We start from the raw sequence: 27,908 nt of genomic DNA on the forward strand, positions 1-27,908 counted from the left end.
ATTCCTTTTTGAAACATTTTCTGCTACTTCTGAAAATTCATACATGACCTGTGTTCTTTCCATTTCCCTGCATACAACTTGTGGGTTTACGTGGCAGGATATTGTTGTTGTTTTTTTTTTCTTCCTGATCTCTTAAGTGTGTAATATCCTAGTCTTCTCACTGATGTCATTTGACATCTCTAGTTAGATGTCATTAGGTGAGTAAAAACTGGGCATGTCACAAACTATTTTTTTTGTGTGTGTGTCAGTCATGGGGCTTGAACTCAGGGCCTTGGTGCATCACTTCTGGTTTGGTTAATTGGAGACAAGAATCTCATAGTTTACTGCCTGAGCTGACTTTGAACCATGATCCTCAGATCTCAACATCCTGAGTAGCTAGGATTACAAGCATGAGCCACTAGTGCTTGGCTACAAGTACTTCATTTTTTTGGGGGGGGAAGGGGGGTACTTGTTCTGGGGCTGAATTCAGGTCCTGGATGCTATCCCTGGGCTTTTGTGCTCTACACTGGCGCTCTTGAGCCATAGTTCTACTTCTGGCTTTGTGGCTTTTTGGTAGATAATTGGAGGTAAGAGTCTCATAGGCTTTCTTGCTTCGGCTTCAAACCTTGATCTTCAGATTTCAGTCTACTGAGTAGCTAGAATTACATGTATGAACCTGGCCCAAACACTTTTTGATTCCCTCATTACCGCCTTCCTTCCTAGCCTATTCTTTCCTTCTTATTTTCCTTTTTAGTTACTATGACACTAGGCACAAAATCCATTTTTGTCAATCATGGGGCTTGAACTCAGGGCCATGGACCTTGTAGCCTGTTTGGCTTTGAACCTTGATCCTCAGTTCTCAGCCTCCTTGAGCATCAAGAATTACAGGTGGGAGCCTCCAGCACCTGTCTTACTCCATCCTGGTTTTTTTTTTGTTTTCTTTCCATCCTGTTTTAGTAACAGATTTAGTAACAGATTTTCTTTCCATCCTTCTTAGTAACAGATTTCCTTGTATGATACAACACAAGGATTATATGCTCTTATATAAAAGGAAGCAAGTCTCAGGGATGGGGCTGGGAAGGTGGCTCAGTGGTAGAGCGCTTGCCTTGCATGCATGAAGCCCTGGGTTCGATTCCTCAGCACCACATAAGCAAAAAAAAAGAAAAGAAAAAAAGCTGGAAGTGGTGCTGTAGCTCAAGTGGTAGAGTACTAGCCTTGAGCTGAAGAGCTGAGGGACAGTGCCCAGGCCCAGAGTTCAGGCCCCACTACCGGACTAAAAAAAAAAAAAATACTTGGGATGTTTACCAGTTTATCTTTTCCTCCCTGTAGTTGATTACAGACATAGTGAGACCAGTGCAACAGCTCTGATGGTTGCTGCTGGACGAGGCTTCACAAGTCAAGTAGAGCAGTTAATCAGCATGGGAGCCAATGTTCATAGTAAAGCGTCAAATGGCTGGTAAGTCTGCAACACCCTGTGCTTTGTCTTTGCCGAGTTTGTCTTTACATGGAAAAGTATCATGTAATAATTGCTGATACGTCTCTACTTGAATGAGTAAATAGTTTTGAGTGACTTTATACTTGTAAGAAAATTATTTCTCATTTTAATGTCTTTGAATTTTGACAGGATGGCTTTAGATTGGGCTAAACACTTTGGACAGACTGAAATTGTGGATCTTCTAGAATCTTACAGGTAAAATGTCTTATACTGTTGCTAATTTATCTTCTTTAAAAGAAATATTAGCCATGTAAATCATAGAATGCATAAATGTAGGCTACTGACAGGTATATCCAGTGATTTTTTTTTTTTTTTTTTTGGGTTCGGTCGTGGGGCCTGAACTCTGGGCCTGGGCGCTGTCCCTCAGCAGCTCTTCAGCTCAAGGCTAGTGCTCTACCACTTGAGCCACAGTGCCACTTCCAGCTTTTTTCTTTTTGCTTATGTGGTGCTGAGGAATCGAACCCAGGGCCTCAGGCATGCAAGGCAAGCGCTCTAACACTGAGCCACCTTCCCAGCCCCTGTATAAGCTCTATTATGTCAATCTTTTTTTTTTTTTTTTTTTTTTTTGGGTCCGGTTGTGGGGCCTGAACTCTGGGCCTGGGCACTGTCCCTCAGCTCTTCAGCTCAAGGCTAGCGCTCTACCACTTGAGCCACAGCGCCACTTCCGGCTTTTTTCTTTTTGCTTATGTGGTACTGGGGAATCAAACCCAGGGCCTCAGGCATGCAAGGCAAGCGCTCTGCCACTGAACCACCTTCCCAGCCCCTATTATGTCAATCTTATTTTGTGTGTGTGTGTGTGTGTGTGTGGAGACTTCTCGATCTGAGCTTTTTTGTTTATGGCTGGTGGTCTACCACTTGAGCCATGTCTCCAGTTCAAGCTTTTTGCTGATTAATTGGAGACAAGATTCTCATAGACTTTATTGCCTGGGGCTGGCTTTGAACTGTGATCCCCAGATCTCAGCCTCCGGAGTAGCCAGGATTATAGGTATAAGCCACCAGAGGGGGACTGGTCTTATTTTTCATTTTATTGTGAAAAATCTGGAGAGTAATTTCCATTTAAACATAATAGATATAACCCATGTATTTATATCTGTGTTTCCTCTAACTTCACTAACAGTGATGATGGACGAAAATGCAAGCTGTATACTGACAGATTGGAGGAGGTTGTGCAACTAACGGAAGCAAGGAATGTTTGCACCATATGTTTGGTAGCTAGGTAGATAGTGAGCAGGACTAGCAGAACTGCCAGTGAGAAACAAAAACCCACTTTAGTTGTAGAACTCCTTAGCTACCTGTTCTAAGGTACTTTAGATGAAGCACTGAAAGAAGAGTTAACAAGATCAGCAGAGTTGGTTAAAATTCTCTTAGGAAAATGAAGAGCTCCAAATTCCCCACTTCATTGCTGTCAGATGACATTCCAGTGCCTGCCTTATGTAGACTTTAAAAAAATTGACAAATACATGTGGATTTATTTTTATCAGTTTATCTTGTGTATACCTGGGGATGGAATTACTGGGGAGTATGGTAATTTTGTTTACCATTTAAGGAACTGCCAAAGAAATTGCTTTTCCAAATCAGCTATATTAACTACACTCCTAGCAGGAGTGTCAGAGGCTTCTCCTCTCCCCTCCTTCCCCTCCTTTCTCTCTCCCTCTTTGTTTTTCCCTATCTCTGTCTCGCCCTCATTCTCCCTCTTTCTCTCCCTGTCTACCCCCCTCCATGTCTCTCCCTTCCCTCTCTCCCTTCCCCTCCATTTTTCTTCACTTATATGACCTTTTGACGGTGGCCATTGCTACTGCCTAGAAAGGAGTATCATTGTGGTTCTCATCTGAGGACGATGTTAAATATCTTTCTATGTGCTTTAGGTCATTAGTATCTTTCCTTTGGAGAAGTATCTACAGATTGGAATTTTCTTTTTCTTTTTCTTTTTTTTTGGTCGGTCGTGGGGCTTGAACTCTAGGCCTGAGTGCTGTCCCTCAGCTCTTCAGCTCAAGGCTAGCACTGTACCACTTGAGCTACGGCGCCACTTCCGATTTTCTGGTGATTTTTATTGGAGATAAGAGTTTGACAGAGTTTCCTGCCCGGGCTGGCTTTGAACCGCAATCCTCAGATCTCAGCCTCCTGAGTAGCTAGGATTACAGGTGTGAGCCACCGGCGCCCAGCCAGATTGGAATGTTCTAAAAGCACTTATTGCTGAATTTTGCCTGAAAAATGTCTTTGAAACTAAAACGTAAATCCATATTACATCACATGATATCACTTACTCTCCTTAGATGTATTGAATATTTGAAAGACAAAGAAAAGTATTGGCTTTAAATATTACTCTGTGTGAAAAACACTGACTTGTGCCAGGCACCAGTGGCTCACACCTGTAATCCTAGCTACTCGGGAGGCTGATATCTAAGAATCACAGTTAGAAGCCAGCCTGGGCAAAAAAGTCCCTGTGAGACTCTTATCTCCAAAAAAACACTCAAAAACCCAAGTGGCCCAGTGGCTCAAGGTAGAGTGCTAGCTTTGAGTACAAATAGGCTCAGGGCCAGGGCCCTGAGTTCAAGCCTCAGAACTGGTAAAGAACAAAAACACTGATGTCTCTCTCTCTCTCTCTCTTTTTAAGTGCTTCATTGGAGTTTGGCAATCTAGATGAAAAGAACAAAAACACTGATGTCTCTCTCTCTTTTTTTTTAAGTGCTTCATTGGAGTTTGGCAATCTAGATGAAAGTTCCCTGGTCCAAACAAATGGAAATGACCTCAGTGCAGAAGACAGAGAGCTCCTGAAGGCTTACCATCACAGTTTTGATGACGAGAAAGTAGACTTGGATTTGATCATGCATCTTCTATACAATATCTGTCATAGTTGTGATGCTGGTAAGTCCTGTCTTCAAGAACTGGATCTAATTGTTTTTTTTTTTTCATTGAAAATTAGTGTTGGATTGTACAAGTCTTTGTATAATTGCATTGAAAAAAGTCCATGGATTGTAATTTATGACAGGTGATCAGTGTTTGAAAACACATGAAGTAATTCCATACAATTAGTTGTTTCGATTGCTGTTAATTTCACAAGATTTGATATTAAAAACATTATTCTCCAAGGTGCGGTCCTAATTTTTCTGCCTGGATATGATGAAATAGTTGGTCTCAGGGATCGCATCCTGTTTGATGACAAGCGGTTTGCTGACAATACACATAGGTAAAATTTAAAGCTTTATACTTGTTGCTTCGAATAACAGACTCGAACTGTAGTACATTTTCTCTTTCAATTGTCAATAGATATCAAGTCTTTATGCTTCATTCAAATATGCAAACATCTGATCAAAAGAAGGTATTAAAAAACCCACCTGCAGGTGTTCGAAAAATAGTAAGCGTCATTAAACCTTGTTTTTCCCATTTTTATTAGTCACAGTCCATTTTCATATTAATCATAAAGTAATGTTCCATTACAGATCCTTTCCACCAACATTGCTGAAACCAGCATCACTGTCAACGATGTTGTCTTCGTCATTGATTCGGGCAAAGTGAAAGAGGTGGGTTTTGATAAGTTGTTCTTTTCCTTAAATGAAGAAGATGGAGTTTGAGTTTTAGCAAATACTCATACAGAATTGACCTCAGTGGAAAATTTTATTTCTGGACGAATTTAATGTAGTTAATATTGATTTAACAAAAGTGAATATTGTACCTTAAATCAGTATATATGATCTATTTATTTCAACAAATACATTTTAGCTTCTTCTCACTAAGTACTAGAAAGTCAGTGAAATGTTTGTCCAGTTGTAGTGAAAATTTTGTCAAGAGTGTAGCGTTTTCATGGCATCCCTTTAGTTTTCCTTTTATCTATAGGCATTGTTGTATCTCCATTGCCTCGTGCACAGTTAGGTTGTTGAAAGGATATTCAGTTAGAAAGAACAGTGATGATGGGCTGGGAAGGTGGCTCAGTGGTAGAGTGCTTGCCTTGCATGCTTGAGGCCCTGGATTCGATTCCTCAGCACCACATAAGCAGGAAAAAAAAAGCCGGAAGTGGCGCTGTGGCTCAAGTGGTAGAGCACTAGCCTTGAGCTGAAGAGCTGAGGGACAGCACCCAGGCCTAGAGTTCAGGCCCCACGACCAGACCCCCCCCCAAAAAAAAAAGAAAGAAAGAAAGAAAGAAAGAACAGTGATGAAAGGAAATAACAACAGCAACAGCAACCCACATAAACTATAGCGGTTCAGTCAGACTTACTATCTGTGTTTGTAAAGTCGCCGCCACTCTTTTACCTCCTGTGTGTTGCTCCCTTGACACTACAGTAGCCTTTGGGTAATTGCAACAAGGACCTTCTCAAAACCTAAAATATTTATTTGCTTTCAATGTTTGGATAGCTAGCAACTACACATCCCTGGCTTGAGGTCGATCCATTCACTGAAAGAATAAAATTGATAGAGGTAACTGAGCTTTCAAGGGAGGAGATGGTAGAAAAATTAATTTCAGTGTAATTATTGGGAATATCTTAGAGACAATAAAGTTTTATTACAAGATTATATAACCCCTTGCTGCTGATCACATATATGGTAAATATGTGCACACTGGAGGGAAACTAGGAGGAGGACACAGAACTAGAGGGAATCAGGGAAAAACATACAACAGTGGGACCCATCAGCTGCACTGGACATTGACCAAAATGAACTAAGCAACTCAATGGCAGTGATGAGAGGGAGGGAACAAGTGGGAAAGAGGGAAAGTAGACTATGCAAAAGGAAAGGAAAGTACTAATCACCCGATGTGGAAGAAATAACTGTATTGTCAAAGCTCATAGAACTCAAACTTTATAGACCACGATAGACAATTTGCCCCATGAAAGTTAGAATATGTTTGTGACTTTAAGCATCACTATCCCACAATAATGTGAAATTATGTAATCACAATAAAGAATTTGCATCCTTGCCCATGTAATTGTAACCACTCTGTACGGTATTTTCACAATAAAAAAAAAAAGATTTCATTATAGTAAAGGAGGGATAGCTTTTGTTTCTCCTGTAATAGAACAGTAATGAATACTATTAGTAGTCATTGAGAGTTCAGGTGTTATTGCTCTAAAAATTATTAAAAGCTGATACAAGTGTGTTTTAATACTTTAGAAGTTAATTCCTTTATGCATTACTTGTTTATCAAATTATGGCTTAAAAATGTAGTAGTGTCCTGTCTGGGAAGGTAGGTGGCTCAGTGGTAGAGCGCTTGCCTTGCATGCATGAGGCCCTGGGTTTGATTCCTCAGCACCACATAAGCAAAAAGAAAAAAAGCCGGAAGTGGTGCTGGGCTTAAGTGGTAGAGCGCTAGCCTTGACCTGAAGAGCTGAGGGACAGCGCCCAGGCCCAGAGTTCAGGCCCCATGACCGGACCCAAAAAATAAATAAATAAAATAAAAACAAATTTTAGGCTTCTGATGGGAAACCTAAAATAGGTGGATTGTAGTTCAGGCGTGTACCTCGGCAAAAAGCCAGACCCTATCTCAAAAGTAGCCAGTACAAAAATAGGCTGGAGCCTTGGCTTAGTGGTAGACTGCCTGCCTGGGATGAGGCCTGGGTTCAAACCCCACTCTTACCCCATCAAAAAAGCAATATAGTCCAGGCGCCAGTGTCTCAGGCCTGTCATCCTAGCTACTCAGGAGGCTGAGATCTGAGGATCGCAGTTCAAAACCAGCCCAGGCAGGAAAAGTCCCTGTGAGACTCTTTATTTCCAATAAAACAGTAGAAAACCGGGAGTGGCACTGTGGCTCAAGTGGTAGAGTGCTCGCCTTGAGCTGAAGAGCTGAGGAACAGTGCCCAGGCCCTGAGCTGAAGAGCTGAGGGACAGTGCCCAGGCCCTGAGCTGAAGAGCTGAGGGACAGTGCCTAGGCCCAGAGTTCAAGACCCACGACCAACCCAAAGAACAAAAGCGATATATATAACCAGAAAAATCTGGGTTTTTCAAAAATCCGTAGCTTAATTTTAATTAAGCTAGTATTTAAACTTAGTATGGTAAATAATGTTGATAAAATGTCTTGCTCTTCTTTAATACCTTTGTATTTTAACAAAAATGATCTAAATATTGCAGAAATCCTTTGATGCATTGAACTTTGTAACAATGTTAAAAATGGTGTGGATTTCCAAAGCTAGTGCTATTCAGCGGAAAGGCAGGTAAGTACATGATTCATGTGCACGCACAAATCACCTGTAAAACGGAAGCATTTTATATGTATGGCATAAATATCATATGTGGCTCCTATAAGGGTTAGCTTCACGTTAGCCTTAATTTTTATGTCCTCTCCGTAAAGCAAGCCATTTAAAATGTCTTTTCAAAAGATTTTCAGATTTGAAAATATGTAATATAGCCTTCACTAAGAGGCAAGAAACTTAAACAGAAGCAAAAACTCTATAACATTTGCAATAAAGGACGTGGGCTGATTTCTACTTTAAAATAAAATAAAGATCCAGGTTCCAGTGGCTCACATCTGTAATCCTAGCTATTTAGGAGGCTGAGATCTGAAGGATTTCAGTTCAAGGCCAGCCAAGGCAGAAAAGTCCCATCTCAGAGGCAAAGTTGGGTGAGGTAGAACACAGCTGGGGTAGGAAGTGAGAAACAGAAGGCGCACAGTTAAGTGCCCACCTAGGCAGGAAGCAAGGCACTATCTCAGTAATAGCCAGTGTATTGCCAGCGGCTGTTCAACAGATAAAAGATCAGTATATACAGAACTCAAAAAATAAAACAGCAAATGAACAAACAGATGCCAAACAGGCAGTTCTCACAAGCAGAAGTCAAATGGCTAATAGATACGTGAGCAGACGTTTATCACCTTTAGCCATAAAGGAAATGCAAATCAAAACCACTCAAAAAAAATCAAATTTAAAAAAAAGGAACAACAACAAACGCTGGCAAGGGTATGGGGCAAAAGGAACCCCACATACTGTCAGTGGGAATGTAAACTGGTGAAGTCACTATGAAATCCATATAGAGGTTCCACAAAAAACTAAAAGTAGACTTACCCTATGACCCTGTTACACCACTATTGGGCATATATCCAAAGGAGAGTAAGGTAATTTACCAGGAAGATTGCTGAATATCTATGGTTATGGCAGCTCTGCTCACACTAGCCTAACATTTAAAATCAGGCCAACAACAGATGAATGGATAAAGATGATGTGGGGTATGTGTACATGTGTGGACATATATACACATGCAGACACACATTATGGTATATTACATAGCCACAAGGATAAAGGAAATCACATCATTTGTAGGAAAATGGATGCAATTGGAGGAAATATTGAGTGAGACAAGGTAGTCCCCTATAACAAAATATTATATGTTTTCACTCATATGTGGAAGCTAGACCTAAAAGACAGACATTACTACTTTCATTCATAAAAGGGACAGATGAGGGTATCATGGATTGTTATAGCAGTGGTGGAATAAAGTGGATGATAATAAGTATTAAGGTGTGATATCGGGGGTCAGTTGTATGTCTGAGGGCTGGCGGGTAAAGAATAGAGTAGAATCAAGGATGTTAAACAGCTGTCTGTGCCAGACAATTGAGAGTGGTTGACATGGTTGTGAGATGGGGAAAGTGCAGGTGTTTATGTTGGGAAGAAGTAACTTCTACCTGAGTTTGGGTTGGTTGGAGAGTGCCCAGTGCTGCTGTCTCAGGCTTCTAAAGCATTAGCCTGCAATCAGGGAAATTGGGAAAAGACCACCTAGGATAGAAGGAAACCAAAGCAAGGCAGAGAGAAAAGACATGCCTGGAGGAATGGTAGAGCAGAAGTCTGAGGCACCACCTCAGGGAAACATCAACATCCATGGTCCTCCCAGATGACATGGGTCTGTGGGGGTGGGATAAATGGCAGTTCTGTGTAATTTGCGCAACTCCATCACAGTGCCAGAACATGATGCCTGACAACAGCTTAGCAAAACTGACTGAATTTAAGTTGTCAAACAGGTATTCATACTTGGATTTTGAGTTGCTTTCAAGTGTGTGGTACTTCTTTTGTTTTTTACCACAGTCCTAGAAAGTGTATCAAGAAGGTGGTGTTTATGAATCTCAGTAAATTAAATAATGAGTCCGAGACAAGGAAAAGAATTTGTAGATGCCAAGGCATCTAACTCAGATGTCTTGCTCCTGATTCATCCTAAATGATACTGCCTTTCTAGTTTATATTCCTTCTACTTTGTTTGAGTTTTAATTTTGTATTTTATTTTTAAGAGCGGGGCGATGTAGACCTGGAATTTGCTTCCGTCTGTTTAGTAGACTACGATTTCAGAATATGTTGGAATTTCAGACTCCAGAACTTTTGAGAATGCCATTACAGGTAGAAACTTACTTAATTCTGAAAGACTTTGGGGGTCTTTGGGTGTGCGGGGGTGAGGGAGGAGAAAGAACATTTCACCTTCTGCCAAGTGGACTTCCAGAAATGGCAAGATGGTAAATATTATAGAAGGTAGATATAGCCAAAACAAAATTCTTTTTCTATGTAGGAAAAGTTAATAACCTTTAAAATTTTAAAGTTACTGGAGTTCATTTAAGTTATGGGATACTTATTAGTGTTATTTTGTACTGTAGCAGGTGAAGAATCATAGCTGCCAGTGTTGACCTTGAAAATGCTCAGCAAAGGAGAAATTAGATTTTTTAAGTTCCCACACCTGAAGCAGTGGCAAAACTAATTGTGCAACAGCACTATTTATTTCAGAAGTTCTGGAACACAGTCTAGCCCTTACTGTTTTTCTTGAAGTTTAACAGTCATCCACTGTGTAGTTTCCAGGGAGGACTACCAAAAGTTTATCAATTTAATTCTTTACTGTATTAGGTTCGATGCTTGCTTCCACATGTGTAAGAGATACAAAATCATGTTTTTGGCATCCAGGTACCTAATAGGATTTCCCACTTCCTCTGTGAGATTAAAAAAATTTTTTTTTCTGAGTTGGAGCTGAAAATTCTTAACAGGAGACTAAATTACCGGCTCTTTCCTGTGTGTGCAGCTTTATTGCTTGCTTTCCCGCTTGTCTCATAAAAATAAGAATGAGTAGCTTTAGTTTCTTGAGCACATCTTGTATATCTGTCTCTGTATTTCTTACCCTTGTTTTTATGGTAACTACTCATTCTTCACCTCTTAAAACATCATGGACTTCCCTTTCTGTTCTTTGCTGAGCTTGGTAAGTCTCCTTTTATCTGGTTGGTTCCTGGTACCCTCTTACAGCACTTAACTAGTTGTGGTTGGCAAATGATTAGTTGTTCAGGTATGTTTTTGATGTTAAAACAGTAACTCCATGAGGGCAGGCGTTTGTCCTCTTCCTTTTCTCCAACTTGCTTCTTCGGGCCTTGCATCTAGAAAGCACTTACATATTAGTTGGCTGGTTAAAAGGTTCTAGAGCATGTGGTAGTGAAAAGGGGAAAGGGGGAATGACCTTTGGGGAGTGGCTCTGGGGGTCGTGTGCAAGGACTGCATGAGGAGGTGGCCAGAGGAGGCCGTGGTCATTTGGGTCTGAGCTGACTGAAGATGATTACCCAAGGCAAAGAATGAGTCCAGGTTTCACCGAGAGACAGTTTTGGCTCTGCTGTGTGCTCTAACCAAGAACACTGGTCAGGGTTTAGGAACACATGATTTCTTGAAAAATAACAGCATTCCAGTCATTTTAATTTACTTTTTTGCTGCTTTAATGTTCAGGAGCTTTGTTTACACACCAAGCTGTTAGCCCCAGTGAATTGCACCATTGCTGATTTCCTGATGAAAGCCCCCGAGCCTCCGCCAGCTTTAATTGTAAGAAATGCAGTACAGATGCTTAAGGTTGGTGTCCTCATCACTTGGCTCACCTGACTCACTGTTTTACCTGAACATTGAAACCAAATGAGAGTATGTCTTTGTTTCTTAAAAAAAAATTCCTTAGTTGATCATGTACTTTAAAATCATACTTTTATAATTAATAGCAGGTAAAGTAGCAGGTATAATGCTAAAGTAGCTACCATATTTTATGAGATGTGGTAGCAATGGTATTTCTCAGATTTTGTTTTTTAAGTAAGCATCTTTTGGACATGTCAAAATCTCTCTTCCGTGTTAGACAATAGATGCCATGGACGCCTGGGAAGATCTGACGGAACTCGGGTATCATTTGGCTGACTTGCCAGTAGAGCCCCATCTTGGCAAGATGGTCCTGTGTGCTGTTGTTCTGAAGTGTCTGGACCCCATCCTTACAATTGCCTGCACACTAGCGTACCGGGACCCTTTCGTTCTGCCCACGCAGGCCTCTCAAAAGCGAGCGGCCATGCTGTGCCGGAAGCGCTTCACTGCGGGCACCTTCAGTGACCACATGGCTCTTCTCAGAGCATTCCAGGTACTTCACTGCCTCTCCTTCCTGCAGGCGCCAGGGGAACGCACTTGCTCTTCCTGCAGGTGCTGGTGAACACTCTTCTAGGCCACTCTTTCAGGCAATGTCAACCATAAGAAGCAAACAAATAATGATGGCAATTCCATTAAGTTTGCTTTCTTTATGAAGTCACATTTTATTAGTAGTCTAGAAAAAATACCTGCTTGCTGTTAGTATGTTAAAATTATCACAATATTTTTCTATTGTATTTTTCCCTCATTTTTTTCTTATAGGAATATGTGTATGTGCTTATATTTACTTATATTCTTGTAGTTATTTTTTGGATAATGAATTCCTTATATTTGAATCATGTCTTGGGCAAGGAAGGCTGTAAAATTTTAATTTAGACCCCTTGTATATTAAAGATACAGAACAGAGCTTGAATAAGAATTACCTTGAATTTGAGTAGAGTACAATGGGACTTACTTGTAATCCCAGCATTTGAAGGTTGAGCCTAAATAATCATGAGCTCAGGTCCAGCTTGGGATATATAAAATGAAAACCCACCTCAAAAAACAAAACAAAAGCCAGGCATTGGGGGCTCACACCTGTAATCCTAGCTACTCAGTAGGCTGAGACCTGAGGATCACAGTTCAAAGTCAGCCCAGACAGGAAAGTCCATGAGACTCTAATTTACCACCAAAAAGCCAGAAGTAGAGCTGTGGCTTGAATTTGAAATCAAATTTTCTGATTGGGGTGTTTTTTTTTTGGGGGGGGGGTCAGTCGTGGGACTTGAACTCTGGGCGTGGGTGCTATCCCTCAGCTCTTCAGCTCAAGGTGAGCGCTCTACCGCTTGAGCCACAGCACCACTTACGGTTTTCTAGTGGTTTATTGGAGATGAGTCTCACAGACTTTCCTGCTCGGGCTGGCTTTGAACCTTGATCCTCAGATCTCAGCCACCTGAGAAGCTAGGATTATAGGCATGAGCCACTGGTGCCCAGCTTGGTTTTTGTTTTTTTTTAAAAACTGTTTTCTTGAAAACTCAAGACACTATGCCAAGAATTTAATTTAATTTTTTTTTTTTTTTTTTTTTGCCAGCCCAGGGGCTTGAGCTCAGTTGCCTGAGCATTGTCCTTGAGCCTCTTTGTACTCAAGGCTAGCACTCTACCACTTGAGCCACAGCACCACTTACAGCTTTTTCTGAGTACTTTATTGGAGAGAGAAGAGTCTTACAGACTTTTCTGCCCAGGCTGGCTTTGAATCTCGATCCTCAGCTCTCAGCCTCCTGAGTAGCTATGATTATACGTGTGAGCCACCGGCACCTGGCTGGACAGCTTCTTAATACTTAAACTCTCTTGAATGTCTTATAGACCTATAGTTTTAAATTTTCTCTCTTCATTTATAGAAAAAGTACTCTTCAAATATATAGGATATTTCTGATATGTATATAATGTTAAAAAGTAATTGTGAGTTCTTCTATACTATTGAGTAGTGGATGACTCACTGTAACTAATGGGGTTGAAAACTTCCCACATTTTTGTGCAATAGAATCACCTTAAAGATCTGAGAAGGTATTGCTTTACAAAGCTGGTCCTTTAGGTTACTGACATTTAGTTTTCATTGGGATTTTACAGAACCAGCAGTTGAGTATATTTGAGTATACTATATTTGAGTATACTATATTTGAGTAAATTCTGTTTGATCATGAAGTCTTAGACTAGTTGAAAAGTTAGGATAAGAATTGACTTTTAGTGATGAGGGGAATGTTTTCAGCTTGTTTCTTGATCAGGAAGTGATTGGTGTTTCATTGTTTTGTTTTTGTAGGCATGGCAGAAAGCACGGAGTGATGGATGGGAGCGAGCCTTCTGTGAAAAGAACTTTCTTTCACAAGCCACCATGGAAATAATTATAGGAATGAGAACACAGCTGCTCGGTCAGCTTAGAGCATCAGGTACAGATCCTTCCCAAGGAGTCTGTGTTAACTACAGTACCCAGCTTATTCCTTATCATATGACATTTGTAGTGTCACCTGATGCCAGCCTCTGTTACTTTATAATACTGTTTATGAGCTGATTTATAGACATCCATGTGACCTCAACATTCTCTTGTTGATGAAAAAGATGGTATCGCAGAAGATGTAGTAGAGAAATGTGTGAATAGAATCTATATTTTTTGATACTCAGCAATTTACACTGTAGTTGTTGGTAAAGATTACTTTGTATTCTTTTTTCGATTAATGGTTTTTTGTTGTTGTTTGGTTGGTTTGGTTTGGTTTGGTTTGGTTTGGTTTTTCGGTCGTGGGGCTTGAACTCTGGTCCTGGGCTCTGTTCCTGATCTCTTCAGCTCCAGGTGAGTGCTCTACCACTTGAGCCACAGCCCCACTTCTGGTTTTCTGGTGGTTCATTGGAGATAAGAGTCTCATGGACTTTCCTGCCCAGGCTGGCTTTGAACCATGATCCTCAGATCTCATCCTTCTGAGTAGTTAGGATTAAAGGCGTGAGCCACCCGACACCCCGCAGGCTAATTGTTATTTTTAATTCTAAAAGGAACAGTGTAAAATTTTAAGTAGATTGATAGGAGTGGTGTTCCTTAAAGTATGTTTTGAATTCTGAAACAAATATAAATTATTTGAAGGTTGTTGATTCTTTTCTACAAGGGGATTTTAATGTTATTGTTTCCTTCTAGAATCACTTCTTTGATTTCTTTTCCCCCTAGTAACATAGTACATTGAAGTGCTAGTCAAAAGAAAAACACTAGAGCCTGGATTCATATATTAGCTGTACTACAAAAGTAAGAGAAAAAAGGACCGGAGGATTTAGAGTTGTCTCAAATGTTGGGAAATATGAAAAATTATTGAAATTTGAGTGAGCATATGTTTGTTTTCCATAAGTAATGTTTCATAAAACATTAACACTATTCAGAAGGAGTGTTTGGGTTTCTTGCTATGACCTTAGTATACTTCTGATAGCAGCTGACAGAGCACTTTATTGCAATAATGTGCACTTAGAGCTGGGTGTGGTGGCGTATACCTGTGGTCCTAGTGTTCAGGAGGCTGAGCTAGGAGCGCCATGAGTTCAATACCAGTCTTAACTGCAAAGTGAGATCCTGTCTCAAAAAAATATACATTTTGAAAAGGTTCTTAAACCACTGATAAATAGGGTACTTAATCTAAGTTTGAGCAGATGTAGCTCTCAAGTTTCCTATCATCTGTATTTTAGACTGTATAGAACAGAATCTGTGAAATATAGGATTTGAATATCATTAAACCTGTGTGAATTATACTTGGTTTCATGGAAATCTCACACTGTTTTTGTTTTGTTTTTTGGGTCTCTAGGTTTTGTTAGAGCGCGAGGTGGTGGTGACATCCGAGATGTTAACACAAACTCCGAGAACTGGGCTGTCGTTAAGGCTGCATTGGTGGCAGGCATGTATCCTAATTTAGTCCATGTGGACAGAGAGAATGTAGTACTGACAGGGCCAAAGGAGAAAAAAGTACGATTTCATCCCACCTCAGTTCTCAGTCAGCCTCAATATAAAAAGGTAAAACATTTTCAATGCCTTGACATGAAGTCAGTTTAGGTAGTTGAAGATCAACAACAAAAAAATACTCCCAAATATCTGTCTGCTTCAAGAGATTGATTAGTTCTGTACATGTAATAAAACATTGAAACAAAACTTTTGTTAAATCTTAAAATGTTAGAAGAGGTAAAATTATAATAGTAATAACTTTAATTTTTGCTTGGGTACTAATTAATTACGTACTACTGGTTACATCAAGAGACTTTGCCAGGCACCGGTGGCTCATGCCTGTCATCCTAGCTACTCAGGAGGCTGAGATCTGAGGATCACGGTTCAAAGCCAGCTGGGGCAGGAAAGTCCATGAGATTCTTACCTCCAATGAACCACCAGAAAACCGGAAGTGGCACTGTAGCTCAAGTGGTAGAGTGCTCACCTTGAGCTGAAGAGCTGAGGGACAGTGCCCAGGCCCAGAGTTCAAGCCCCACGACCAAGAACAACAAAAAAAGACTTCAAAGTATTTCTAGTATATTAGGTGATAAATACAAGTAACAATGTTTTCATTTGTTTTCCTAATAGATTCCTCCAGCCAATGGTCAGGCTGCAGCAATCCAGGCACTGCCCACAGATTGGCTTATTTATGATGAGATGACTAGAGCCCATAGAATAGCTAATATTAGATGTTGTTCAGCAGTGACACCTGTCACTGTATTGGTGTTCTGTGGACCAGCTCGACTAGCAAGCAATGCTCTTCAGGAACCTTCATCCTTTAGAGGTAAATTTGTTAGGAAGGACATAAAATCCATTGTAAGTCAGCTAAACAACAAAAAAATAAAGGTGAAATTACAATAATTTGTAGTTAGTAACAGTTTTAAAATAGATTATTAAGGTATACTGTTCTTGGAATTATGAGGTTAATTTCTTAGATAACGTAACATCAGTGTTTTGCATTTTTGACTCCTCTTACTGATGGGAAGTTTTTTTCCTTCTTAAATATAAATGGTAATGAAAACACTTTAAAAAACTTTTCTGTACTTGATTCCATATTTTAACTTATTTTCTCATTGTTTTATATTCTTTGTTCTTGTATCAGAGTATTACTTCATACTAATGGCTGCATAAGAGTCTCAAATTCAGCATAATTGTGAACTTAAATATAAAATGTTATTGTTTGGCAAACTTTAAGCATTCCTTTATAGCTGGGTATTTTGATGATTTCACACTTTGCTATTCAGAGATTCAGTAAATATCAGCTATTAGGCTAAATATTGAAGGTGTAACAGAAAAGAAGATATTTTGGCATCTGAACTTTGCAGTTGAGGCAGTAGGCAATGAATAAGTAGACAGACTTTCAAGTAAATGAAAAGAGGACTACTGTAGGGGTAACCTACTTTAGAAAGAAGGCCTAGACAAGTTACTATAAGGAGATGAGACTCAGAGTAGGAGAAGCCAGCCCTATCATTAGGCAGAAATGCTCTCCAGAGAGAAGGGAGCAAGCTCCAAGAGTCTACCCTAGGAAGTGAATGATCTTGGAGCTAGCAGAAAGGCCATGTGACTGGGGGACATGATTAGTGGTAGTGGGTAGTGAGATAGCTTGAAAGGAAGACATAAGCTGGGCATGGGTGGCTCACACCTGTAATCCCAGTTACTCAAGAGGCTGAGATCTGAGGGTCCTGGTTCAGAGCCAGCCTAGGCAGGAAAGTCCATGAGGTTCTTATCTCCAGTTAACCACCAGAAAACCAGAGGTGGCGCTGTGGCTCAAGTGGTAGAGTTCTAGCCTTGAGCACGCAGGCCCAAAGCTAAAAAAAAAAAAGAAAAAAAAAGGAAAGGAAGGCATAGATTTGTAGACCATAGTGCAGAATTAGCCGTTAAAGGATTTTAAGTAAAGGAGCGGTCATGATACGGTATTTCTTTTTTTTTTTTTTTTTGGTCGGTTGTGGGGCTTGAACTCTGGGCTTGGACACTGTCCTTGCGCTCTTCAGCTCAAGGTGAGCGCTCTACTGCTTAAGCCCACAGCGCCACTTCCGGTCTTCTAGTGGTTTAGTGGAGATAGTATCATGGACTTTCTTGGACTTTGCTGCCCGGACTGGCTTCTTTAAGAAGATCTTTTTTGGCTGAGTGAATAGATTTCTTAAGGGACAAGAAAGAAGCATATACTTAGGAAAGATGATAGCTAATGTGAAGAGAAATAGATTCAGAATTGCATAGGAGGCACTAGTATCTGCTAGACTGGATCTGGGTAGTAAGGAAAAGGGGGAGGCAAGGGTAACTTGTGTAAGAGGAGTGTCAGGGCCTGTGCAGGCAAAGTCTGAGCTGCCTAAGACATCCTAAGTGAAGTTTGTTTTATTTTTTATTTATTTTTTTGGGGTCCGGTTGTGGGGCCTGAACTCTGGGCCTGGGCGCTGTCCCTCAGCTCTTCAGCTCAAGGCTAGCGCTCTACCACTTGAGCCCACGGTGCCACTTCCTGCTTTTTTTTCTGCTTATGTGGTGCTGGGGAATCGAACCCAGGGCCTCATGCATGCAAGGCAAGCGCTCTACCACTGAGCCACCTTCCCAGCCCCTGAAGTTTGTTTTAGAAAGCAGCTGCAGATGCAGATCTGAAAGCAGTAGGAGTTCACAGAAGAGGCCTGGACCATACAAATTTGGGGGCCTTCAGCTTGTAAATAATATTTAAAGACATGAGTGGAGCTCCTCAAGACAATGTGTAAATTAGAGGACAGGAAGAAAGTGCCCTAGTGTTGGGGTGGTCATCTCTTCTGTAACTTTGAAGGCCTGGAAAATTTCTAGACCGAAGGCAGTCATGGCTGGATGACCCGAACGAAGGGTGTTTCAGTGGAGTGATGGGCCGAGGGTGTGGGAGGAGTAGGAGGATGGTGGTAGGCAGCTCAAGAGAGTGGAGTGTTGATACAGTGATCTCACCTGTGTCTCCTGCTCTGATTTACTTAATATTTTCCTTGGGTTATGAGTTTTTGTTGTTTTCCTTTTGGTAACAGTCCTGGAGCTTCTTTGTTCAGCTAATGAGGATTGTACTTCAGTTTTCAAGTTCTTGGCATTTTTCTTTTGTTGTATTGCATTGTGATTAAAAGTTGTAGTCTTGAGTGCATCTTATTTTTCTCTTTAAATACTGATACTTAGTTTATGAGGTGTTGGATTAAGAAAACCTCCCATGTAAGTTGCTAGAATTTGGGGAAGAATTAATTGTGCACATAAAGAGTATTCTGCTTACTGTTTTACAATATGTGCAATAGTAACAGTGGCTTGCTGTTTCCCTATGTGTTTGGACAGCAGATGGCGTTCCCAATGACAGTAGTGACAGTGAAGTGGAGGACAGAACTACTGCTAACTTGGCTGCGTTGAAACTTGATGAGTGGCTCAATTTTAAACTAGAGCCAGAGGTATGTTTGTTTTTTTTAACCTATTGGTAACCAATTTCTTTCATTAAGTTGCTATGAATTGATACAGTCTGATAAATTTTTTTCTTTAATACTAAGCCCTTAGTATTAGAGAATACAGAGCCTTCTTGTGTTGTCTTCCATATTTTTTTTATCCCCAATAGAAGACTTGGAAAAACTGAGATGTGGATCAGTATTGATGCATATAGCTCGTTTTCTTACTCCATTCATGCTGCTACAACTACTATAGACTGAATAATTATAGAACATATATGCTTCTCATGGTTCTAGAGGATAAGAATTCCAAGATCAAGGAAGGGGAAGACCGTAGGGTACTGTAGGAAGACTGTAGGGGAAGACTGGTGTGCTCTCAGAAGGCAGAAGTGCAGAAGGGATGAACTCCCTCCACCAGGTGTTTATTTTTTAATTTTGTTCTGCTCCTGGGGCTTGAACTCAGAGCCTGAATGCTGTCCCTGAAGGTTTTTGCTCATGGTTGGCAATTCTACCACTTGAGCCAGCTTTACTCCCAGCTTTTTAGTGATTCTACATCCTACATTAAGTTTCAACATGAATTATTAGAGGGAACAAATGCATTCAAACCATAGTAGTAATATTTGAGTATTTCTGCATATTAAAAAATTAGTATTGGAGACAAGGATACCTTTATTTTGTGTAACTATTCCTGAGTGAAATACAAGTGTTCTTTTCTGGTTTTTGTTTCCATCTATCTCTGAATTGAGAGTAAATTGTGTGTGTATCTGTGTGTATGTGCGCACACGTGCTAGAGTTAGGCTTTGTACTCGGCCTTTCCCTTTTACTTGGCTTTTTCACTCGGGTCTGGCACTCTACCACACCTGTGTTCCTGGCTTTTTGCTGTTTAGTTGGAGATAAGCCTTTCGTGGACTTTTTTGGCCTGGACTAGCTTTGAAGCATAATCATAGCATCCCGAGTAGGTAGAGTTACAGGTGTGAGGCTCCAGTGCCTGGCTTGGAGTAAACTTTTAACAGTTTAAATTCTTTTTAAGTTAAAAATTTTCATGACTCTGTTTTTAATGTTTATTATATCCATGTTTTATGAGGAGGGGACAACTAAGCTGCCAGTAGTTGACAATTGCTAGCTTTATAGCTCTCAAACATCCATTCATTGATCATCACAACCTGCTGCAGTCTCATTCTCATTCCCAGCCCTTTGCTACACCGAAACTCTACTTGCCGAGGCCATCTGTGTTCTCTAAGTCAGTTTGGTCATTGGCACTGTTGCTCATAACCTCCTTTTCGTAATCCTGCTCTCCCTCATTTCCCACCCCAGCTTCATTGTCTTTAAATTACTGGGACATTAATCCCTTTTAATTCTCCCTTTGTAGTCATTCCTTCTAGGATGTTTCTCTGTTCCTGATGCTAAGTTCCCTGGTTCTCTGTGCTTGGCTGTTTTCTTCTCATTGGCTCTGCTCGTCCCAGGGAGCCATGCCTCTGCATGTAGGCTTAGTCACCATGGGTGCTCTGGGAGTGCTGTTGCCTTCTGAACAGCATCATCTGGATGTTCTGCAGACACAGCAGTAATGTCTCAGTAGCACCAATGTCTTTTTCTACATCTACTGTGTTACTGTGTTTCATTATTAGTCTTTACGTACCCAGTGTTTGCTCTCCTTCCCCCCCCCCCCCCACTGCACACTCTCTAGTCCTAGGAAAATGGTAAATGAGAAATTTCATTTCACTCATGACATAAATGAATGGAAGTAGTAACAGCTGCAGACTTTAAGTAATGAAAGAGTGTCTTACATACATTTGCTTGCACCTGTTTGAACTGTATTACAGGCCGCCAGTTTATTGCTGCAGCTCAGACAGAAGTGGCACAGTCTGTTTTTACGCCGAATGAGAGCTCCATCTAAACCCTGGTCTCAAGTGGATGAAGCCACCATACGAGCAATTATAGCTGTGTTAAGTACGGAGGAGCAATCTGCAGGTTTACAGCAACCATCTGGGATTGGCCAGAGGCCAAGACCTATGTCTTCAGAAGAACTTCCTTTGGCATCCTCTTGGAGGTCAAATAATAGTAGGAAAAGTTCAGCAGACACTGAATTTCCTGATGAGTCTACTACTGCAGAAAGGTAAATTATGATTTTAGAAAGGTTCTATCTAAATGGAAGGTGATTTCTCCAAGAAGTTAATTATTTGTACTATTTAATAATTACTTTTTTTTTTTTTTTTAAATTTTGGTTGGTCTTGAATTCAGGGCCTGGGCGCTGTCCCTAACTGAACTCTTTAGCTCAAGGCAAGCGCTCTATCACTTGAGCCACAGTGCCACTTTCGGTTTTCTGGTGGTTTATTGGAGATAAGAGTCTCATGGACTTTCCTGCTTGGGCTGGCTTTGAATCTCGATCGTCAGATCTCAGCCTTCTGAGTAGCTGGGATTATAGGTGTGAGCCACTGGCACCTGGCAATAGTTTTTTTTACAATTCAGGACAAAGAAGAAAGTTTATAATAAAATGAAAAGTTTTAGTTAGGTCTTACTAGTTATTAGGTTTATGTAAGGGATTTTTAAAGTATTTATGAGACATTTAATATTAAAGATCATTCTATGAAAAGAAAACTCAAAAATGTTCCTTTCCAGAATTCACAAATTGAAGGTATCTTAGAAAGAAAGTAACACTTTATTTTATTTATTTTGTGCCAGTCCTGGAGATTGACTCAGGGCCTCACACTCTGGCTTGGCTTTTTCACTCAAGGCTAATACTCTACCACTTGAGCCACACCTCCACTTCTGAAAGCATCATGTTGAAAGTGTGTTTTGTTGATACATGTTAGGTATTGATACATGTTTCCTGGATGCCCTGCATTGAGAATTACTTACCACTATTTAAAGTGAATTTCCCACCATCTTCCCCAGGTATTGGAGCTATTGTGTCATTAACTTGTGTGTTACTCATCTCTGACCATTCTGCCTTGTTCTAGAGTACTGACGAAATCTCCATCTCCAGCCTTACACCCTCCTCAGAAGTACAAAGACAGAGGAATTTTACATCCAAAGCGGAGCACTGAGGACCGATCAGACCAGTGCTCTGTGAAGTCTGCGGACAGCAGCACCTACCCAAGTCCTTGTGCAAGTCCTTCCCCACCATCTTCAGGAAAGGTAAGTAGCAGAAGTAGGCACAGGAAGCATCAGGTGTGTAACGCCTCCAATGTTACACATTTAAATAAGATAATAAAAGCTTCCCTTTGGGCTGGGGTCTAGCCCGGCGGAAGGGCACCTGCCCGGCGCGCACAAGGCCCTAGGTTCATTCGGTCCTCAGCCCTGGGAAAAAAAAAAAAGCTCGCCTTTTTCCAGTTAGGGGTGCCTTGCAGGTTTAAATTGAGTGACTCCTGGAAAACAAACTGCAGTGCTTGGAATACATTTTTTTTTTAGTTTTCTTTCTGCTTATAAAATACTTCTATTATTCTATTCTGTACTTCTATTATTCTGTTCTACTACTTCTATGTTCTTACTCAATACTATTATTTTGGGATACTTTAAGAAATTATTAACTAGTTGTATATAGCTGGGCTGTTCATTTTTATTCCTTTAAAACCTTTTGGTTGAAAGAACAAAGCTAGGAAGTGGCGCTGTAGCTCAAGCAGTAGAGCGCTAGCCTTGAGCTGAAGAGCGCAGGGACAGCGCCCAAGCCCACAACCAACCAAAAAAAAAAAAAAGAACAAAGCTATTTAAATTTTGGTATATAATTTCAAAATCAGAAGCATGTATTTCTTTTACTTGTTAATTCAATAATTATGTTAAAATATACTAAATAAATTGTTAAATAAAGAAGGTAGGAAGGCAAAAGATAGATAGTGATATGGAACTGGAAACTATCATTTTTAAAATGTGTAATACGAATTATTTCGTTTGCTCAGAAGCATTTACTTTTAGTTTCCACACCTGAAGAGGTATTTGGATAGGTGATATTCAGCAGACATTTTTACCATATACTGTTTTACATAGTAAATATGTTTAACTTTACAAGAAACTCTTCAACTCTTTTCTAAAATGGCTGTGCTATTTTGCATTTTCTTTAACAAACCCTTAAGAGTTTCATTTGGTGTATATTTTTGGCACTTGGCATTATTTATCATTGTAATGTCTTTGTAATTCAAAATGCGAGAGATTTTGTAATTTCTAGTGAGTGGATTGGTGGTGGCTATTATGTGAATTTGCTGTTATTCTCCCTGCTCTGCATCTTTTCTGTGCTAATTTCACAGTCCAGCCATAGTCTTTGCTGAATTAGCATTCTAATTTGTTGTTTGTTTGTTGGTTGCCAGTGTCAGGGCTTGAATTCTGAGGCCTGGCTCTCTCTTTTCTTGATTGGCTCACAACTGGCACTCAACTACTTGAGCTTTTGCAGTACTTACCACGCAGATTGGAATCCCTGCAGTCTCTAAACCCTTCTCTGTTTTGGAACTCCAAGACTGCTAGGCTTGTCACGAAGACTTCCTCCTCATAGTACACATAGGAGTTTAAATTTGTTCTCTGAATTTCAAGGTTTTAAAAACATTTTGTGAAAATCCATTTGGAGTCTTAAAGTCTGGATCCTTTTAACAAGGCTTTTTTTTTTGTCAGTTGTGGGTCTTGAACTCTGGGCCTGGGCACTGCCCCTCAGCTCTACAGCTCAAAGTGCTCTACCACTGAGCAATAGCGCCATTTCCAGTTTTCTGGTGGTTTATTGGAGATAGGAGTCTCACGGTCTTTCCTGCTCGAGCTGGCTTTGAACCGTGTGAGCCACCGGCACCCAGCAACAAGGCGTTTTTTTATGCTTTGATTTAGTCTTTGTAAGCTCATTTTGATTGAGCGTTGTTAAAAGTTTTCAAGCATCATGAGCTGTTTGCATTTGTTGACTATTTGATAAAATATTTTTGGCTTATGTATTTATGGAAATGATGTTTGCTGATCTTGAAAGGTCACATTACCCTTGGAGAACTTACACATTGTTTTATAGGGCTCAAAATCTCCTTCACCAAGACCAAACATGCCTGTTCGGTACTTCATAATGAAGAGTAGCAATCTGAGAAACCTTGAAATTTCTCAACAGAAGGGCATCTGGTCTACAACCCCTAGTAATGAGCGGAAGCTAAATCGGGCCTTTTGGGAGAGCAGCATGGTTTACTTGGTATTTTCTGTTCAAGGATCTGGACATTTCCAGGTGAGCTGTCCTAAAACAGTAAAATGGACTTGTTCTGGTTGTGGGTCACACTGTACAGGTAAAAACAGCAAAACAAAACCAGCTTTGTACTGCATTGGAGTGGAATGGTGCCTCTTGCTTGACTTGGAATGAGGGGTATTTAACATCTCTTCTAGGGGTGATAGAACTGGGACCTCTTTAATTTTGCTTTGTCTTAACACCAGAGCCTTCACACATAAATATTTTCCTCTGAACATAACCGTAGATTTACTGGTTCTCAGATGCACTTAACACTATGGAGAGATTGACTCAGTTGAATGTTTATTTAAGTAGGCCAAGAAAGTTAGCATTGACAACATACGTTTTTTAACTTTGCTTGCCTTCATGCTTATCTGAATTTACAAAACATGGAATTTATTACAGAAATAAAACCTTAGCTCAGTTCTCTTCATTGTCATGAAATAAATGTAGACGTAGAATAGAAGACACATTATTTAGAAACTGTTAACATTTGAAGTGTTAGATTAAAATTGTGTTTTCTTCTAAAATTTGGTAATAAACCTAGTAAGCTTTATATTTGATATTTTTTTGTTAAGTATCTTTTATAGTTTTACCTTAAAAGTGTAAAAATAAAAAACCCTCAGCTTTATCAGACAAAGTAAGTTCAGATGTTTTAACAACTTTCCCTCCATCTCTTCCCCTTCTTTTACCTACAGGGGTTTTCCCGGATGTCTTCTGAGATAGGAAGGGAGAAGAGCCAAGACTGGGGCTCAGCGGGCCTGGGCGGGGTCTTTAAGGTGGAGTGGATACGAAAAGAGAGCCTTCCCTTCCAGTGTGCACACCACCTGCTCAACCCATGGAATGACAACAAGAAGGTGCAGATAAGCCGGGATGGGCAGGTACTATGCTGGCGTTGACAGCATTTGCTGCTGTTCAGCACGTCCAGGAGAAAATCTGCAGTCTGCGTACTTATTTATTTAATGTCTTTGTGACTTAAACTAATTAGGTAAAGTAAATAACTATTACATATTTTTAATAAAATGAGTTATTACTCCATTTGATGTTAAGAGAATATAGACTGAGGCCAAATGACAGTGAGTCACATGTTTGAATCAGTGTGGCTCGCTTTACATCCTCATGGGAAGTGTAAGTTATTTTTAAAGCCGGGCGCCAGTGGCTCACACCTGTAATCCTAGCTACTCAGGAGGTTGAGATCTGAGGATCATGGTTCAAAGCCAGCCCAGGCAAGGAAAGTCCATGAGACTCTTATCTCCAGTAAACCACTCAGAAAACCGGAAGTGGTGCTGTGGCTCAAGCAGCAGAGCACTCACCTTGAGCTAAGAGCTGAGGTTCAGCACCCAGGCCCAGAGTTCAAGCCCCACGACTGACCCCCCCCCCAAAAAAAAAAAAGTTATTTTTAAATGCTCATGGTGATAACATACACATGGAGACTGTAAAACAGTGGCACTCTTTTTACCTGTATAATAATAGTTTTATTTTATAATGCTGATTTTGAAATATACAATTCCTAAAAAAAGACTATCAAGTTTGAGTGCTTTTGCTAAATCACCATTAAAAATGTATTATTTCTACATAGAATTCCAGGACTCAGGGAAACCAGTTGGCATTTTGTCGTGAAAGTAGAGACAATTGCAAATTCACTCATCTTAAATCTGAAAGTCAACTTGTATACCTTAAAGCAGAGATTCACACAATATAAAACATTTGGTTTGAGCATGGTCTGGTAAAAAAAAAAAGAATGGAATTCTTTTTTTGCATTTTTATCAGTGTAGTTTTTGGTAATTTTTCAGTTTAGTTCTTTGTATGTTTATTTTGACTTTTGATTTATCCAGGAGCTAGAACCACAGGTTGGTGAACAGTTGCTCCAGTTATGGGAACGCCTTCCTTTGGGAGAAAAACCCACAAGTGACTGACAATGCAGGTTATGCCTATTTGACTTTGGGTGCTAGCAGTATTTGTTGTCATTAGCATGACACTCAGAGTATTTGTTTTTTCCCTTTTACTGTTCTAGAATGCTTTGCTGTGGAAGAACATGCCCAGAGGAAATTCGCAATGTACCAAGTTTCCCAAACGGAGAGGGGTGTGCGGCACGTGTGCTGAGTGTGGTCGCAGTGCTGCTTCCGGTGCCGTCTTCACGTGTGAGAACTATAGTGATCATAGGGAGCACAGCAGTAATAATTCCATGGCTTGACACAACAGCACTTACTTTAAACAAACGGCATTACAACGCACTGATCACTTTGTAATGCAGAAAAGGCATGACTATCGGTTTTTCTGAGCACCATTTAGAAGAGTCAGTTCTTTATTCACCACCAAGAAACAAATGCCAGCAGCCAACTAACTTTATAAATGGCCTTTATAAATAGTGTGTGTTAAGAACTGCTCATTCTGTCATTTAAGCCAGAGACATATTGGAAAAAAATAAAAAAAGAAGGAATGCTCTTTTTTGTGTGTGATTAGGTAATGCAGTAAAATCTAAAGAAGGGCAGAACTCCTTCCTGCCTTGATAAATGAGGTGGTGTGCTTAGCTTATTCTAGAGCTGCCTCTTTTAAACTGAGAAGTCCCATATTCCTCCCTCTTTTTTCTTCCTCCCTCCTTCCCTCTCTTCCTCTCTTCTCCCTTCCTCCTCCTTCTCTCTTTCTCCCCCATAACAGCTTTCACATGTCCCTCACATGAGCACAGTAGTTTTGACATCTTTGGCTATATAGCACCTTGTTAAAGATTTAAAGACATTTCTACAAGTTTTAAAAGATACACAGCAGTTATTGGTAGCTTGGTTGCTTTATGTCTTTGAAGCTAAAACACGCAAGGACCACAGTTCTAAATGTCTTCTTTAATATTTAATTTCTTTTTCTCTGACTTATGTTTCAGACATGGCTTCTACCTTTTCTGCATTTACTACTTAATAAATGGGGATTTAAAAAATTTCCAACCTATGCTAATGCCAAGTCTCAGGTTTCTTTGTCCTCTCAGAGTTGCTTGGTTTGTACAGTTCCCTTAGAAGCTTGTTCAAGGGGAATAGAAGGATAGGGTATGTGGGGGGAAAAAATACCTGAATACACTAGACTGGATACTTCTTCTCATGGTATCTTTGAGTTGTTGTCGTAAAGAAAAAAATGGATTTACTTTAAAGATAAAATTCTAAGTACTCTGGTTCTGTATTTGAGAAGAAATGCAAAATCATTGGTCAACAAAAAATCTTGAGACCATCAGTTCTCTCTGAGAAGCATTATTGGTGCATTAGAATGTCAGCCGTGATTTTTGTTTGTATTAGCTGTATTAGTAGCTTGTAGGTTTGTTCTTTTTATACTTTGAAGTACACCTGTAAGTTGAGCCTATATGAATTATGTTCCATTTTACATGTATTACATTTCTTTTCCTATTAGATCAGCTTATGTTTTCCTGATAATGTGTACTTTTTTTTTTTTTTTAAAGATATATACTTAGTAATTTTCAGTGTTTTGGATTTGGAAGGACTTCAAAAAATACAGCTTGTTTAAATTTTCACGTTTTCTAATATCTAGCCTTGTATGTAAATGATGAGTTTGTTGGTATTTAAAATGAGTACAGTTTGAATGTAATTAAAATGTTGTTTTTGGAAGAAATGAACTTTAAATGTTAATATGCTTATTAAATCTATTAAATTATTTAGATTCCATGTACTACATCTCTTTTTTCCCCCCATGCAACAGCCTTCCCATGTCTTTGTGTCATGCAGCACAGTTAACACTGACAGCAACCAAGGCCTTCAAGGAAGACAGTCATTGAGGGTTTCATCATGAGATGCCTTTGAACTGTCTCTGAAAATAGATAAAACTGGGTACAGTGGCTCCCACTTGTAATCTTAGCTACTCAGGGGGCTGAGATCAGGAAAGTAGACAGAGGATTGAGGTTTGAGGTCTACCTGGGCAAAGGCTTAACAAGAACCCGTCTTCACAATAAGCTGGGCCAGCGTGGGATGTGCCTGTCATCTGAGCTGTGAAGGGGTTGAAGTAAAAGGATCATGGTCCAGGCCGGCTTCAAGCAAAAATATGAGACCCTGTCAGAAAAATTAAC

The 27,908-nt window shown here is 40.1% G+C and overlaps 1 protein-coding gene across 3 annotated transcripts in view; it reads left to right on the plus strand.

Moving 5' to 3' along the window:
• Positions 1–27,468, plus strand: part of LOC138804471 (3'-5' RNA helicase YTHDC2) — a 50,235-nt gene extending 22,767 nt beyond the window's left edge. The window contains exons 11-30 of one of the 3 annotated variants that reach the window (XM_069988743.1): positions 1,309–1,435; positions 1,604–1,669; positions 4,161–4,339; positions 4,565–4,661; positions 4,742–4,829; positions 4,915–4,995; positions 7,535–7,617; positions 9,678–9,783; positions 11,137–11,256; positions 11,528–11,800; positions 13,598–13,724; positions 15,108–15,313; positions 15,869–16,064; positions 18,575–18,684; positions 20,496–20,788; positions 21,633–21,810; positions 23,648–23,851; positions 24,547–24,705; positions 25,684–25,772; positions 25,863–27,468. In XM_069988743.1, coding sequence (XP_069844844.1) covers positions 1,309–1,435; positions 1,604–1,669; positions 4,161–4,339; positions 4,565–4,661; positions 4,742–4,829; positions 4,915–4,995; positions 7,535–7,617; positions 9,678–9,783; positions 11,137–11,256; positions 11,528–11,800; positions 13,598–13,724; positions 15,108–15,313; positions 15,869–16,064; positions 18,575–18,684; positions 20,496–20,788; positions 21,633–21,810; positions 23,648–23,851; positions 24,547–24,705; positions 25,684–25,764 — 2,774 coding nt within the window. In that variant the 3' untranslated portion in view covers positions 25,765–25,772; positions 25,863–27,468. Of the gene's footprint in view, positions 1–1,308; positions 1,436–1,603; positions 1,670–4,160; positions 4,340–4,564; positions 4,662–4,741; positions 4,830–4,914; positions 4,996–7,534; positions 7,618–9,677; positions 9,784–11,136; positions 11,257–11,527; positions 11,801–13,597; positions 13,725–15,107; positions 15,314–15,868; positions 16,065–18,574; positions 18,685–20,495; positions 20,789–21,632; positions 21,811–23,647; positions 23,852–24,546; positions 24,730–25,683; positions 25,773–25,862 lie in introns of all 3 variants that reach the window. The other 2 variants (XM_069988742.1, XM_069988741.1) reach the window with 2 other exon arrangements.
• Positions 27,469–27,908: the final 440 nt, after the last annotated feature.

Source organism: Dipodomys merriami, unplaced genomic scaffold (genome assembly GCF_024711535.1).
Source record: "Dipodomys merriami isolate MVZ:Mamm:240054 unplaced genomic scaffold, mDipMer1.0.p SCAF_366, whole genome shotgun sequence".
Classification (NCBI taxonomy): Eukaryota; Metazoa; Chordata; class Mammalia; order Rodentia; family Heteromyidae; genus Dipodomys; species Dipodomys merriami.